At 48.1% G+C, this 15,807-nt stretch overlaps 1 protein-coding gene across 1 annotated transcript; it reads right to left on the bottom strand.

The window, feature by feature from the left end:
• Positions 1-6,742: 6,742 nt before the first annotated feature.
• Positions 6,743-8,751, bottom strand: LOC123412490. The gene is made up of 3 exons (XM_045105439.1): positions 8,208-8,751; positions 7,847-8,109; positions 6,743-7,236 (listed from the first exon to the last, which is right to left on the bottom strand). Exons 1-3 carry the CDS (start codon positions 8,539-8,541, stop codon positions 7,180-7,182), a joined length of 654 nt encoding a protein of 217 aa, XP_044961374.1. The 5' UTR covers positions 8,542-8,751; the 3' UTR covers positions 6,743-7,179.
• Positions 8,752-15,807: the final 7,056 nt, after the last annotated feature.

The raw sequence follows: 15,807 nt of genomic DNA on the forward strand, positions 1-15,807 counted from the left end.
TCTCTCCATGCGGCAGCGCCCTGGGCATCGCTATATAGTGGGTCTAGCCGGTCGTTGGAGGTGGATGCGAATCACGATGGAAGTGATTTTGGCACGATGTCCTCTTCCTCACCCACAAATCGACGGTCACACTTGGGGTCACCGCAAGCAGTAGTAGAGGCAGAAGGAGAGGTCCTGCATTTGCATCCCCAATCAGTGAAAGAGACCTATTGTCATTCTCAAGCTTGATTTTGAGAAATCTTTTGACTCTATTAAACATGAATTTATCTTTCAGGTTCTGAGACACAAAGGGTTCAATGAGAAATGGATCTTATGGGTACAACACCTGCTCTCCTCTGGATCTTCCTCGATATTGCTAAATGGGGTGCCTGGCAGAAAAATTATGTGCAAGAAGGGTGTCAGGCAGGGAGACCCTATATCCCCTCTCCTCTTTGCTATTGCTGCAGATTTCTTTCAAACCTTGGTAAATCAATTGTTGAGGAGTGAAATCATTAAGCTACCCATCCTTTGTCATGATAAGGACTTCCCAATTGTGCAATATGCAGATGACACTCTTATCATCTTACCTGCTGCGGAGTCCCAATTACTGGAGTTGAGAAAAATGCTTCAGATGTTCTCACAGTCTACTGGCCTTCAAGTAAACTACCATAAATCTACCCTATTGCCAATCAACATTGATCAGGTGGAGCTACAAAGGCTGGCTGATTCCATTGGGTGTAAGGTTGGATCCTTACCTTTCACATATCTGGGTTTGCCTGTTGGGACAACCAAGCCAAGAATTATAGACCTAATGCCCCTGGTGGATAACATGGAAAGAAGACTTTCTGCTAGCTATTCCTTCTTCTCTCAAGGTGGTAGACTGCAATATCTCAACTCTGCACTATCTTCTGTACCCATCTTCTTCCTGTGTAGTCTGGACATACCTCCAGGAATTCTCAAGCAGTTGGAAAGGATACAAAGGCAAGCCTTTGGAGAAGAAATGGTCAAGATCACACACCTACTCTTGCTGCTTGGGACTTGGTATGCAGACCCAAGATGAAAGGAGGCTTGGGTATTATGAATCTGCCACTCCAAAATGATGCTCTTCTGCTTAAACATGTTGGTAAGTTTTTCAACAGGGAAAAAGTGCCATGGGTGGACTTAATATGGAACGCATACTACCATAACACAGTACCACAGGGCACATCACTATGTGGATCTTTCTGGTGGAAGGATATCTGCAAGAGGATGGACACTTTTAGAGCTGTCACTTACATTCAACCAAATAGAGGGGATACTTTCCTCTTATGGTCTGATTCTTGGGCACTGAGTGACTCAACTTTGCCCCTGGCTCATAGGCTCCAAAGACTATTCTCTTTTTCTATTGGCACCTTCTACACCACTGAGGAGGTTTTCAAAGCTTTTGAGACAAGCACCATGAAAAGTCTATTCCATCTACCACTTTCTGGCAGAGCCTTCCAGGAATTGCAAACAGTTCAGAGCCTTCTTCAGAACCTGCAAAGGGAACAGTCAAGCAAGGATGTCTGGCTTTGGAGTGGGGACAGTAAGAGTTGTTCTGCCATAAAGTATTACATGCATGTCCATCAACCAATTATTCCCAACCCTCTTCTAAGTTGGGTTTGGAAGAGTTGTTGTACCATGAAAATTAAGATGTTTGCCTGGATGCTCATTATGGACAGATTGAACACTAAAGACATGCTTGAGAGACACCATTGGAATGTTTCTGACTCCAAATTGTGTGTTCCGAGTCATGCAAGGATCAAAGAGGACAGGGATCATCTTTTCTTTACCTGCATGTTCAGCACCAGGGTTTGGAACTATCTTCAAATTTCATGGCAGGGAACCTCCATGTGGGACATTACTTTGAGAGCCAAAAGAGAATTCCATCATCCTTTTTTCTCTGAAGTTGTTTTTACTGCATGCTGAAATATTTGGAACACAATGGTCTTCAACAATGAGCGTCCAAGATTCAACAGATGGAAGTCCAACTTCGTTTATGACATTTCCCTTTTATCTTATAGAATTAAGGCTAGATTTAAAGATGATATCCTCAAGTGGATCTCCTTTTTTACCTCCCTGAGGTTTGTATACCCACGCCCCCCTTGCATATTCTTGTCCTATCTCGTAAATAAACCTCTTGTGAGTTGAAATAAAGGAAAAGGCTGTGGGGTTTTTACCCTACAGTAGTTGGTAAATCAGTGCCTAAGAGCGCATGAAGAAGAGGAGAAGGGTGGGTGCTAACTACGGGGTAAAATGGCGATGGGGAGCCAAGGATGCATGCGCTAGGAGGTAAATCGGCAACATGAAAACGAGGATGCGGGTGTTAGGGACAACCTCCTTTGGGCGCGGCTGTCAATGCAAGGAAGAAGAGAGAGAAGAACAGGGGAGTTGCCTTGGGAAGGAAACACTAGTGTATTGCTTACGTGTTAGTTTCTTTTCCTTTTTTTATTCTTACACTATAGAAGATGATGTGGACATCACTAGGGAGCGTCCACATCTCCCCTCTTGAAGAGTGTAATTGCCAGGAAGCAATCCACGGTGGCGGGGTCGGGGGCGTGGTCGGTAGAACTAGTGTTAAGCATCCCCTGCGCCTTGTTTTGTGGATTTTTTTGGCAAAAGAATATACACCATATTCACATATTTAGGTATAGATAAGCTTTATTCATCATAGCGTACATGAAATGTTATAAAAAGGATCATAGGGATGGATCAACCAAAGATCTTGCCCCTGATCAAGAGTATTTGAAAACTTAGCTTACCTATCTACAACAGTGTTTGATGTGTGACCTTCAAATTAACTAAACTAGCTCACCGCATTATCTTGCTAATGATACGACCCTATGTACAACTAGAGCATCTACAGCTGGACCCCTCAAATCCGTCTCAAACGCCCGGCCAGGCCTCCAGTCACCGACCGGTCACAAAAAATCGACCAAGGAGGGCCCCTCAAACGGGCCTCAAACGCCCCGGCTGACTGGCACCCCTCATATTCGGCCCAAATATGGGAGAGGTCGGGCCGCCAGGGTACGCCCGCCACGTCGACCTGCCGGTGTGGCCACACACATACTCTCCCAAAAATCCGACGGCCTGATCAGCGCCTTGACCGTCACCGCGGTGTGAACGCCACGTGGCATCGTTCTGGCTCACCGCCCGAGGCCATAGCCGCCTATTTAAGCCGACTGACGTCCCCCAATCCTAGCACATCCACCTCCTCCCTCCCTCGGCCACCACCCGAGCCTATCCGCCTCCTCTTCCCCGCTCTCCGGTGTCAGTATGGTCTGTCGTAGGTTCACCACCTATGCTATGCACAAGCCAGAGCGCCGGATGTAGATCGAGGCAGAGATCCAGGCTCGGCGCGCCGCCCCCATCGCTACGTGTCTCCCTTTGAACTAGCCTGAGACGGAGAAAGAATAGGAAGCAAAGGAGGAGCTGCTGGAGGCGATAGAAGAGGAGCTGCCCGAGACGATGGAGGAGGATGAGCTAGAGATCCATGATCCAAGATTGAACATGGCGGAGGCGGAGGCGGAGTTCGCCATCGCCCAAGCCAAGGAGATGCCGGAGCAGCATGCCATCCCGGATTCCATCCGGGATGAGGCCGAGGTGGAGGTCAACCGTCGACTCATCTGACAGAGGCAGGCGGAGGCCTACACCCTCTTCGACGAGCTCGACATGGAGATAGCGGCAGAGGAAGCCGTAGCGGAGCAGTCGGAGGGGGCAGAGCTGCAAGTACCGCACTTTTATCCGTCAGGGCACAAAGATCGTTGAAATTTCTGATGAGGAGTGGTTAGTTTGTACGTAGTACATAGGTTTTGATGTTTGCATGCTTTTGTATGGATTTGAAAATCTAGTATGACATGTTTGGTTATAGCAGTGTTTATTTGAGGCGTGCCCGATTATTCCCCGCGGACACGCTCGGGCGCGTCCGTGGGCTTTTGAGGGGTTATTTTTGCAAGTCCAGGTTGTAGATGCTCTTAGGTCCTTTGTTAATGTCGTTCATCACCTCTTTGAGTGGGAGGAGATTATAAATTTTTGAACTGTCAAATCTTGTGAAGAGCCAATGCTTCTCTACATGCCATCGCCTTGAGTGTAGCCACATCAATGACCCCTCGGACAACGAGAGAGGAGCTTCGCAAATACCGCCCAACATCATCTTGGCACACTGCGGATGTTGCTCCTCTCATCTCGGACTTCGCGACACTTGCTTCAACATAAATTTTTACAAAACCCCGAGGTGGCACCTTAGGCCTTGCCACTAGTCTCCTAATCTCAGTTGTCTCCCTTGTCTCCATTTGTGTTGTCATCTCCAGTTCTACTATAAACCTTTTAATGAACTCGTGTGTAGCCGAGGGGGCTTTGATAAACCTCCTCATGTATCACTTTTCTCCGTGCCCACTATATGGCCCATAAAATGTCTGGCAACTTAACAAATGCCTCCTGTGATACTGAATCAATCATCGCAAACAACCATTGTTGGGAACTCAGTTCAGCTGTCTCCCATAAGTGCTCTGCCAACTCATCATCAAGCAAAGAGTATCCCGAGGAGTTGGATGCGCCACAAAGAGCACAAGTGCTAGTAGTGGACATTTTCCTATCAGTCTGGATGTCCTCGGCTGGCATTGAGTGCATCACTATTCTCTAAAGGAACATACATATTTTTCATGTTTTACATAATAGCTTCCACGATGCCACATCTCTATTAATACTAGAGGAACCTGTCGAGCCATCGATCCAAGCTTCCCGCTTGTACTTTTGTAGCGATTATCATCTTGTATGTTGATCTCATATTGTAGTAGTCATTTTTCTCAAAGTGCCACGCCGAGCTATCTTCTACCTCATTTTTACAAATTGGGATATTAAGAATAGATGGAATTTCAATTGGTAAATACACCTCTTATAGTCGGTCCATGTCCCATCTTGCGACTGTATGGTCAATAAGATCCGTGAAAAACAAAGGTGGACTGGTTACCCAACATCCATAAAGGCGCAACATGATTGATTTTTTAGAATCCAATTGTCTCACCATATATGAGTTGAAGCTCCATTGCGAATTCTCCATATCAACCCCTGCTTGAGTACATCACGTCCTTCTACTACTTCTCTCCAAATCTCGCTCGGAAAATTACCCAATTATGCATTCAAAATCTAGCACAAAGGGAAATATATTGCCTTTAAAATTCTTGCACTGACTGATTCTGGGCTTCGTAGAATGCGCCACGCCTGTTTAGCTAGGAGAGCCAAATTAAAAACTTCAAAGTCTTTGAGTCCCAAGCTACCCATATATTTTGGATGTGCCATAGTGTCCCACAAGACCCAATTGGGTTTGCCACGCCCGTCTTTGCTTTCTCGTCAAAATTTACGAATCAACATGTTCAAATGCTCACACAAACCTCTTGGTAGTTTAAATCAGGACATAGAAAACACAAGAATAGCTTGCACAATAAATTTTACTAGTAACTATTTTCCTGCTGAACACAAGGTCTTCTGATCCAACCTTGAACTTTGCTCCACAAATAGTCCTTGATATACTTTAAGGCCCCATTTTTGCATGCTCCCACATGAGATGACATTCCCAAATATTCCTCATTAAGTTCACATGAACAGAGGGGGTATTCCCATGAAGATCATATTTGACGTCATGGCTTCGGTGAAGCCCGGCCACCCGACACCTCGGTTTGGGCCGGCCATAGTCGGTTTCCTGTTTCTTCTCTTTTCTGTTCCTTTTTTCCTTTTTATTTTCATTTTTTTCGTTATTGTTTCTATTTCTTTTTTTTCTTCCATTATAAAAAGTTTAGTCTTTGTTACAAAAATGTTCATCGTATATTAAGGAAGTGTTCGCGGTATATTACAAAAAAGCTTCACCATGCATTATAGAAAGTTCATCATATATTAGATATTGTTCAACAAATAATAAACATGTTCATAGTGTTTTTGAAATTTGTTTGGCGTATATTACACAAATGTTCAGTGTGTATTTGAAACTTGCTCAACGTATACTATAAAATGTTCAATGCATATTCGGTAGTTGTTCACTGCATTTTTTAAATGTTCATTGTATATTACTTGTTCCGTTCTTAAATATAAGTCTTTTTAGAGGTTTCACTAGTGGCCTACATACGAATGTATATAGACATATTTTAGATTGTAGATTCACTCATTTTGCTCCGTATGTAGACTCTTAATGAAATCTCTTAAAAGACTTATATTTAGGAATGGAGGAAGTAAAAAAGTTTTTTTGCATGTGCTTGTGTATATTAAAAAAAGTTCATCGTACAATATAAAAAAGTTCATCATCTATTATTATAATGTTGTCGTATGTTTTGAATATGTTCAGTGTGTATTTTGAAATAATGTTCACCGCATATATATTTTTTTATACCGTAATTAATTGAAGTTGAAAAATATAAAAAATAAAAATAAAATGACAGCCAAACCGGGAAAGGAAAAATGACAGCCTACCCTAAAGCAAAGTGACAGTTCTTCTTGAAAGGGCGAGGATGGTAGATTCATAACCCGGCAACAAACTCTGATCATTTTATTCAAGAAGAAGAGGCAGTTGATCTGCGAGCTTTCTTCAAAAAGAGCGTGCAACTTGTAGTGAGATCGTGCTTGGCAAACGAACACCACTTCTGCCCTGCAGGCCGTAGCTCCCCAGGAGTAGGTCGCACGTCCCCTGGCCACGCCACCGATAAAAACGCCGCGGCCGACCGTCATGGTGGACAACAAAACCAGAGACGCGATGCCATCAAATCGCTAAGTGCTGCCTTGTTTCTTAACTTTACTATGGCCACAAATGGCAAACCGGAGAAAGGATCAAAAGTTCAGATCTGCAACAGCGACATGTTCCTGCCTTCTGAAACGACAGGAGCAGAACTTTCTACGGCCTTTCTGAAAACTTGTGCAGTGAGCACGAAATTCCACACGAACAGGAAAGCAGGAGAGTGAGCACGCAAAGGCAAGGGGTGGCTCGTCCTGCGTTTCGTTGCAATTGCATCGCAGGAGGCCGAACTAAGCGCAGCTGTTGTGTATTTACAGTGTCTTCATCACTTACATGTAATGCAACGTGCCCAAAATGGCCCCCACAATGCATAATAACAACTTGACAAAATTTTGGCTACCTTCCTGACGCCTATATATCCGCACCAAATGGTCAGCTCGTAACTTAACGTTCAGAACACGATGTCAGACGCTACACTGCTTCAGCCCCTTGGGTGTTTGGTGGCCTCCTTTCAGCCGTACCTGCATCCACAAATCAAAATGTTACTCCCTCCGTTTCTAAATATAAGTCTTTTAATCGATTTCACTAAGGAACTACATACAAAACAAATGAATGAATTTATCCTTTAAAGTATGTCTATATACATCCGTATGTAGTCCTCTAGTGAAATCCCTAAAAAGACTTATATTACGGACGGAGGGAGTACTATTCAGTTGGCGGTTCAGTAAAAAAAGGAAAGAAAAAAACTTTTGATTTTCTCATCCGGAGCAGAGTGCCAGAAGTGTCCGGTCCATTTTTGTACTACTCCTAGATGATGAGATGAGATGGTTCCTTGTTGGTAGAAAAGCAGTCCTTTTGGCCTAAACATATGGGCAGCTACGCGTTAATGAGTTGTGGAGGGAATCGTATTTGGTTCCTCGACCCTCCATCTTTCTCACCGAAAGCACACACGGCACCCAGCTTAATGCATGCCTGGATTATTCAGTCAGGAACCACGCCGTCGGCTCGGCGGGACGGCGTTGTTGTTTTCCGTCACGCGAACGTGGGTTTTTCAGCAATGGATTGGATGGACGACGGTGCAATTTATATCACGGTGCAGTAGCGACGAGAGGGGGATGGTATGGTACTCACGGCCTCGACGTCGATCCGGTAGACGAGCAGGCGGCGGCGCTCGCGGCAGCTGGTCCGGTACGCGACGGCGACGTGCGCGGCCGCCAGCGACAGGGACAGCAACAGCATGGGCTCCGGCCCGGCGTCGCCCTTCCCCTGCGGCGCGGCACCGCGCGGCAGCACGGCCGCGGCCTTGGCCAGCACGTACGACACGGACGCCGCGGCGCTCGCCGCCACCACCCACAGGTACGCGCCCCCTCCTCCCCCGCACGCCGTGTACGCGCCTGCCGCCGCCGCAAGAAGAAGGCCTCCATCGGTCAGCAGCTCGTCCAAGAAAATCGAGGTTGCAATGGCAAAGAAACACAATTTATCGGGCACTCACAGAGGATGAGGAGGGCGCGCGCGGCGGAGACGGCGGGCAGGTCGATGAGGGAGGACCGGAACTCGAACGCCCGCGCCTGGTCGAGCACGGCCGGGAGGAAGGAGCGGTGCGGGGGGTCGGCGCCGGCTTGGAGGTGCGCGGAGAGGAGCATGGGCGGGAGGGCGAGGTCGAGGAGCACGACGAGGAGGGGCGGCGCGCAGACGAGCAACAGCGAGGCGAGCATGGCGACGAGGAAGAAGGCGGTCTTGGCCCACCGCCACGGCCGCGCCCACGCGGGCTCCCCGGCGCCGTGCTTCTGCGCCAGCGCCAGCGCCAGCGGCAGCTTCTTCTCCATGCCCCCCGCGCCGTCGGAACCCGCACGCGCAGGCAGCAGGCAGCGTGTTGGGTTGCGGTCGATGGAGCTGCGGCGGTGGTGGTGATCGGGCGGCAGTGGGGTTCGTTGGCCGGATTGTTTTAAGGTCGGGGCGGGCGGGCAATGGAAGTGGTTCTTCCTCAGGTGGATGGATGGATGGAGGCAGCTGGGAGGGAATGGGGGAGCCGGCGAGAGATGGTTTAGTTTGCTTCGCCGCGTGGAGTCCGACGGTTGATGGGGACGTGGCGTGGTGACTTGCGAGTTTGACCCACCCGCCTTGTTCACGGCGGGTTCCGCGAGGGTAAAAACTGCCCGAGGAGGCCACGATTTCCAGGCATTTTACCGTGCCACGATGCATATGTGAACCGGACCTGCTCGTTATCATAAGTTCATCCTACTTGGACCGGATCATGGTCGTGGGTGTCTTGAGTGAAAATGCTAGACCTACTAAAGCCTACATAAGTTTACTAAATTTTCTAACTAATCTAAACATGCTCCCCCTGATTTTTAGGGATGGGTCGGCCTCATCCTTCTCTTAATCCAATCAGTTATTGTCAAGTTAGATTATTACGTAAACGTACGTAAACATTTACGTGGATGTAGCATTGCTCGTGTGTCTTGAGTGTCTTAGGAAACCTTACTCGTGACAAGTGAGAATTTTTTTTGTTTGCCCCGTCAAAAAGGGTAGACTCCCCAATGCCCACCCAATCACCGACTGTAACAAAAAAAAGGGGCATTATTCACAGCATTGTGTAGGTGAAGAACTACTACGGTATTGTCCTACTCTTGTAGGTGCATGCTGAAGATATGCCGACCCTTTCTTTTTGTCTCCACGTCGACGTGCATAGTTTTTTCTTCTTCTACATACTCTACAAAATCGCGAGCTGATGAAAGCAGGCCGGTGCAATGGCGTTGAAACGCATGGCGTCCAATGTGTTACGTGCGGCACCGTGAGAGGCAGATCGAGCCAAGCAACAAGATACCAACCGCACGGCACACGCGCCGTCCAGCCATGGAGCTGAAGCTTAAATTGGCACGGCGCCGTCCAGGTCCAGTCACGATCGTAGCTACCCTTCTAGTACTGGTGTAGAGAAGAGAACCGCCGGTACGTGGCGTCGTCTCGTCAGCGCCCATGTGGAGGCGCCCCAGTAACCGCTAACAGCTCCTTCCCAGTTCTATATTCAACCGAGCCGTCCAATGCCGAAGAATCGACGGGAGAAATGATAAAACAAGGAAGAAGCAGATGACAAGCTCGTCTCTCTCCGATCTTTGATCCGGCGGTAGGTATCTGATGACAACTGTTGGTCGTGAGGTTTTTCAATTCGGCTCTTCTAGTGCGTGACGGCCCGGGCCTTGGAACTGGAGCTGGAGATGAAGCCGGGGTCGCATTTGGATGCTTGGGGGTGGAGGATGGCTGCTGATTAACAAAAGAAAGAAAAACTGATCCAACTGGCGATGCGTCCTGTGTGCTGTGGACGTCCTTTTCCGTACTTAATTCCTAGCAGGCGAGGTGATGGGCTCGCCAGCTGCTGAGTGAAGCTCGCGAGGTGGATAGAGCTGGCGCGGGTACGGACGAGAGGACGACGTCTTCCTGGGTATTAACAAGCTTCCTTGTCTCGTTTAGCCACAAGGACCAGGTCACATAATTAACCTTCCATATCATACAGCCAGAGTTACTCGTCCAACTCGTGAGAAAGTTCCCGTTGTGAGACTCATTTCGTCTGCCGCCGTCGCGTTTGGATCGGCGGGGACAAAACACGACTCATTTCGTCTGCCGCCGTCGCGTTTGGATCGGCGGGGACAAAACAGATGACCCAACGCGCCGATCCATTTTTAGAACACGTCCATTCCGTGTCCGTGCCGATCCATTTTCGACCTAAATTTAAGACTGAAATGCGTTGGCGCGCACGCGCGCGCCCTTTTGGTGTCCGCATCCAACCACCGTGATCAAAATTATTTATGACGGCCGCCCTCCTCGGACCCATGCGTCAGCGACCGCGGTCAACCTTTTTTAATCCGAGCGTGCGGTGGGTTCCGCCTCATCTGCTTCCAAAACCCACCCGTCCCCATCTCGCCACCTCCTCGGCGACCAAACCCTAGCACCATGGCCGGCTCCTTCCCACACAAGGGCAAGGCCCCGCTCTACCCCCGCGCCATTTCCCCGCCGGCATCTTCCGCCGGCCTCGCCAGTGTGTGAGCGTCCCGGTGCACCAAGCGCAGTGGCACTCGGAGCACCGCGTGCCGCTGCCTTACCCCGACGTCACCCTGTCGCACCACTGGCATATGGATCCGGAGAGGATCCCGGTGTCGGCCGTGCCACGATCGGCGCGGGTGCACGCGGAGGAGGTGCGCCGCTATCGGCGTCTGCTGACGCCAGAGCAGCGACAAAACCTTGCATGCGCGGGCGACTCCCCCAACTGGGAGCTCTGGTTCACGGTGGAGCACGAGGTCAGCGATGAGGACCAGGAGGCTGAGACTGCCTATCAAGCGGCAGTGGCAGCTGTTCTCCGCGACAGCGAGGAGGAAGAGTGGCATAGGGCCGACGAGGAGGCGGCGTACCAGTAGCAGCTCGCAGAGGCCATCGCGCTGTCGACCACCGGCGACTTCGTCGTGCCACCTCCGCCGAATTCCGAGCCCACGGAGTCACGGGAGGTCTACCAGTGGACCGACATCGTCGGCGAGTTTGTTCGTGCGCCGCCCATCTGGCTGTGCACGACCCTGCAGCAGGAGCAAGCCTACCTCGAGCACTAAGGATGGAGCACCTGCGGGCGGAGCGCGCCGAAGGCCTTCGGCTGATGGAGCTGAAGAAGGAGGCGGAGGAGGAACGACGGGAGATGAAGGAGGAGGAGCGCGTCCGTTGATGGGGATATGTACCTAGGGTAGGGTCATAGCCTTACCTAAATGTCCTACCCAAGGGCACCTCATTATTAGGCCAAGGGTCAGACAGAATATACCAACTAGATGAGGATGGTGCTTAAAAGTCACTCGGTACGAAAACACTCGGATTATATTTACATCCACTCGACAACCCATGTACACTCTGTTGGAGAACGTTGCATGGGAAACAAAAAAAATCCTAGGCACACGAAGACCTATCATGGTGATGTCCATCTACAAGAGGAGATTTGGATCTACGTACCCTTGTAGATCGCACAGCATGAAGTGTTAAGAAACGCGATTGATACAGTGGAACGTATTCACGTCCCTCGAACCGTCCCACGAACCGTCCCTCGATCCGTCCCACGATCCGTTCCGATCTAGTGCCAAACGGACGACAACTCCGCATTCAGCACACGTACAGCTCGACGATGATCTCGGCCTTCTTGATCCAGCAAGCAAGATGGAAAAGTAGATGAGTTCTCCGACAGCGTGACGGTGCTCCCGTGGTTGTGATGATCTACTCCTGCAGGGCTCTGTCCGAGCTCCGCAGAAATCCGATCTAGAGGTAGAACTATGTGGTCTAGGGTTGAGTTGCATGTGGCAAAAGTTGTCTCAAATCAGCCCTAAAACACCACTATATATAGGAGGGAGGGGGAGGGGCTTACCTTGAGGGACAAGCCCTCAAGGGGTGCGCCGGCCAAGGGGAGGAGGAGGACTCCTCCTCCAATTCGGTTTGGGGAAGGAGGAGGACTCCTCTTCCTTCCCACCTCCCCTTTTTTCCTTTTTTCCTTTTATTTTCTTTTGGTATTTCTTTATGTGGCGCCATGGGCCCCTTGGGCTGACTCCACCAGCCCACTAGGGACTTGTGGCGCCACCCTAGTGCCTTGGGCTCACTCCCGGGTGGGTGGGCCCCTCCCGATGAACTCTGGGAACCCATTCGTCACTCCCGGTACACTGCCAGAATTGCCCGAAACTTTCCGATGACCAAATGAAACCATCCTATGTATCAATCTTCGTTTACGGACCATACGGAAACCCTCGTGACGTCCGTGATCTCATCCGGGAGTCCGAACAACATTCGGTAACCACACATATAAATCAAATATACTAAAACATCATCGAACCTTAAGTGTGCAGACCCTGCGGGTTCGACAACTATGTAGACATGCCTCGAGGCACTCCTCGGTCAATATCCAATAGCGGGACCTGGATGCCCATATTGGGTCCTACATATTCTCCGAAGATCTTATCGGTTGAACCTCAGTGTCAAGGACTCATATAATCCTGTATGTCATTCCCTTTGTCCTTCGGTATGTTACTTGCCCGAGATTCGATCGTCGGTATCCGCATACCTATTTCAATCTCGTTACCGACAAGTCTCTTTATTCGTTCCGTAATACAAGATCCCGTGACTTACACTTAGTCACATTGCTTGCAAGGCTTGTGTGTGATGTTGTATTACCGAGTGGGCCCCGAGATACCTCTCCGTCACACGGAGTGACAAATCCCAGTCTTGATCCATACTAACTCAACGGACACCTTCAGAGATACCTGTAGAGCACCTTTATAGTCACCCAGTTACGTTGTGATGTTTGATGCATACAAGGTATTCCTCCGGTGCCAGCGAGTTATATGATCTCATGGTCATAGGAACAAATACTTGACACGCAGAAAACAATAGCAATAAAACAACACGATCAATATGCTACGTTCATAGTTTGGGTCTAGTCCATCACATGATTCTCCTAATGATGTGATCCAGTTATCAAGTGACAACACTTGCATATAGCCAGAAAACCTTGACTATCATTGATCAACCGGCTAGCCAACTAGAGGCTTGCTAGGGACATTGTTTTGTCTATGTATCCACACATGTATCTATGTTTTCATTCAATACAATTATAGCATGGATAATAAACGATTATCTTTAAATAAGAAATATAATAATAACTATTTATCATTGCTTCTAGGGCATACTTCCAACAGTCTCCCACTTGCACTAGAGTCAATAATCTAGTCCTCACATCGCCATGTGATTTACATTGTAATAAATCGAACACCCATACAATTATGGTGTTGATCATGTTTTGCCCGTGGAAGAGGTTTAGTCAGCGGGTCTGCTACATTCAGATCCGTGTGCACTTTGCAAATATTCACGTTCTCTCCTTCGACATAGTCGCGGATGAGGTTGAAGCGTCGTTTGATATGTCTGGTCTTCTTGTGAAACCTTGGTTCCTTTGCTAAGGCAATGGCACCAGTGATGTCACAAAACAGAGTTATTGGATTTAGTGCGCTCGGCACAACTCCAAGATCTGTCATGAACTGCTTCATCCAGACACCCTCCTTTTCTGCCTCTGAGGCAGCCATGTACTCCGTTTCACATGTAGAATCTGCTACGACGCTTTGCTTGGAACTGCACCAGCTTACCGCACCCCCATTAAAAATAAATACGTATCCGGTTTGTGACTTAGAGTCATCCGGATCGGTGTCAAAACTTGCGCCGTCGTAACCTTTTACGACGAGCTCTTTGTCACCTCCATAAACGAGAAACATTTCCTTAGTCCTTTTCAGGTACTTCAGAATATTCTTGACCGCCGTCCAGTGATCCACTCCTGGATTACTCTGAAACCTTCCTACCATACTTATGGCCAAGCTGACGTCTGGTCTAGTGCACAACATTGCATACAAAATAGAACCTACGGCTAAAGCGTAGGGGACGGAACTCATTTGTTCTCTATCTTCCGAAGTTGCTGGGCACTGAGTCTTACTCAATTTTATACCTTGTAATACTGGCAAGAACCCTTTCTTGGACTGATCCATTTTGAACTTCTTCAAAACTTATCAAGGTATGTGCTTTGTGAAAGTCCTACGAGGCGTCTCGATCTATCCCTATAGATCTTAATGCCTAGAATGTAAGCAGCTTCTCCTAGGTCCTTCATAGGGAAACTTTTATTCAAGTAATCCTTTATGCTCTCCAAAAGCTCCACGTTGTTTCCAATCAGCAATATGTCATCCACATATAATATTAGAAATGCCACAGAGCTCCCACTCACTTTCTTGTAAATACAAGATTCTCCAACCACTTGTATAAACCCAAATGCTTTGATCACCTTATCAAAGCGCTTATTCCAACTCCAAGATGGTTGCACCAGTCCATAAATGGACCGCTGGAGCTTGCACACTTTGTTACCATTATTTGGGTCGACAAAACCTTCGGGTTGCATCATATACAACTCTTCCTTAAGAAAACCATCAAGGAACGCCGTTTTGACATCCATCTGCCAGATTTCATAATCAAAAAATGCAGCTATTGCTAACATGATTCGGACGGACTTAAGCATCGCTACCGGTGAGAATGTCTTATCGTAGTCAACTCCTTGAACTTGTGAAAAACCCTTTGCCACAAGTCGAGCTTTATAAACGGTCACATTACCGTCTGCGTCCGTCTTCTTCTTAAAGATCCATTTGTTCTGAATAGCCTTGCGGCCTTCAGGTAGTACTTCCAAAGTCCACACTTTGTTCTCGTACATGGATCCTATCTCGGACTTCATGGCCTCCAGCCATTTGTTGGAATCCGGGCCCACCATTGCTTCTTCATAATTCATAGGTTCATTGTTGTCTAACAACATAATTGATAAGACATGATTACCGTACCACTCAGGAGCAGTACGTGATCTTGTTGACCTGCGAGGTCCGATAGGAACTTGATCTGAAGTTTCATGATCATCATTGTCAACTTCCTCCTCAATCGGTGTCGCAACGACAGGGTTTTCCCCTTGCCATGCACCACCATCCAGAGGGATTAGAGGTTCGACAACCTCATCAAGTTCTATCTTCCTCCCACTCAATTCTTTTGAGAGAAACTCCTTCTCAAGAAAAGCTTCGTTTTCAGCAACAAAAACTTTGCCCTCGGATTTGAGATAGAAGGTATACCCAACTGTCTATTTTTGGTAACCTACGAAGACACACTTTTCCACTTTGGGTTCCAGCTTTTCAGGCTGAAGCTTTTTGACATAAGCATCACATCCCCAAATTTTAAGAAACGACAATTTTGGTCTTTTGCCATACCACAGTTCGTATGGTGTCGTCTCAACGGATTTTGATGTTGCCCTATTTAAAGTGAATGCAACTGTCTCTAATGCATAACCCCAAAATGATAACGGCAAATCGGTAAGAGACATCATAGATCACACCATCTATAATAAAGTACGATTACGACATTCAGACACACCATTACGCTGTGGTGTTTCAGGAGGTGTCAACTGTGAAACAATTCCACATTGTTTTAAGTGAGCACCAAACTCGAAACTCAGATATTCACCCCCACGATCAGACCGTAGGAACTTGATATTCTTGTTACGATGATTT

Source organism: Hordeum vulgare, chromosome 1H (assembly GCF_904849725.1).
Source record: "Hordeum vulgare subsp. vulgare chromosome 1H, MorexV3_pseudomolecules_assembly, whole genome shotgun sequence".
Classification (NCBI taxonomy): Eukaryota; Viridiplantae; Streptophyta; class Magnoliopsida; order Poales; family Poaceae; genus Hordeum; species Hordeum vulgare.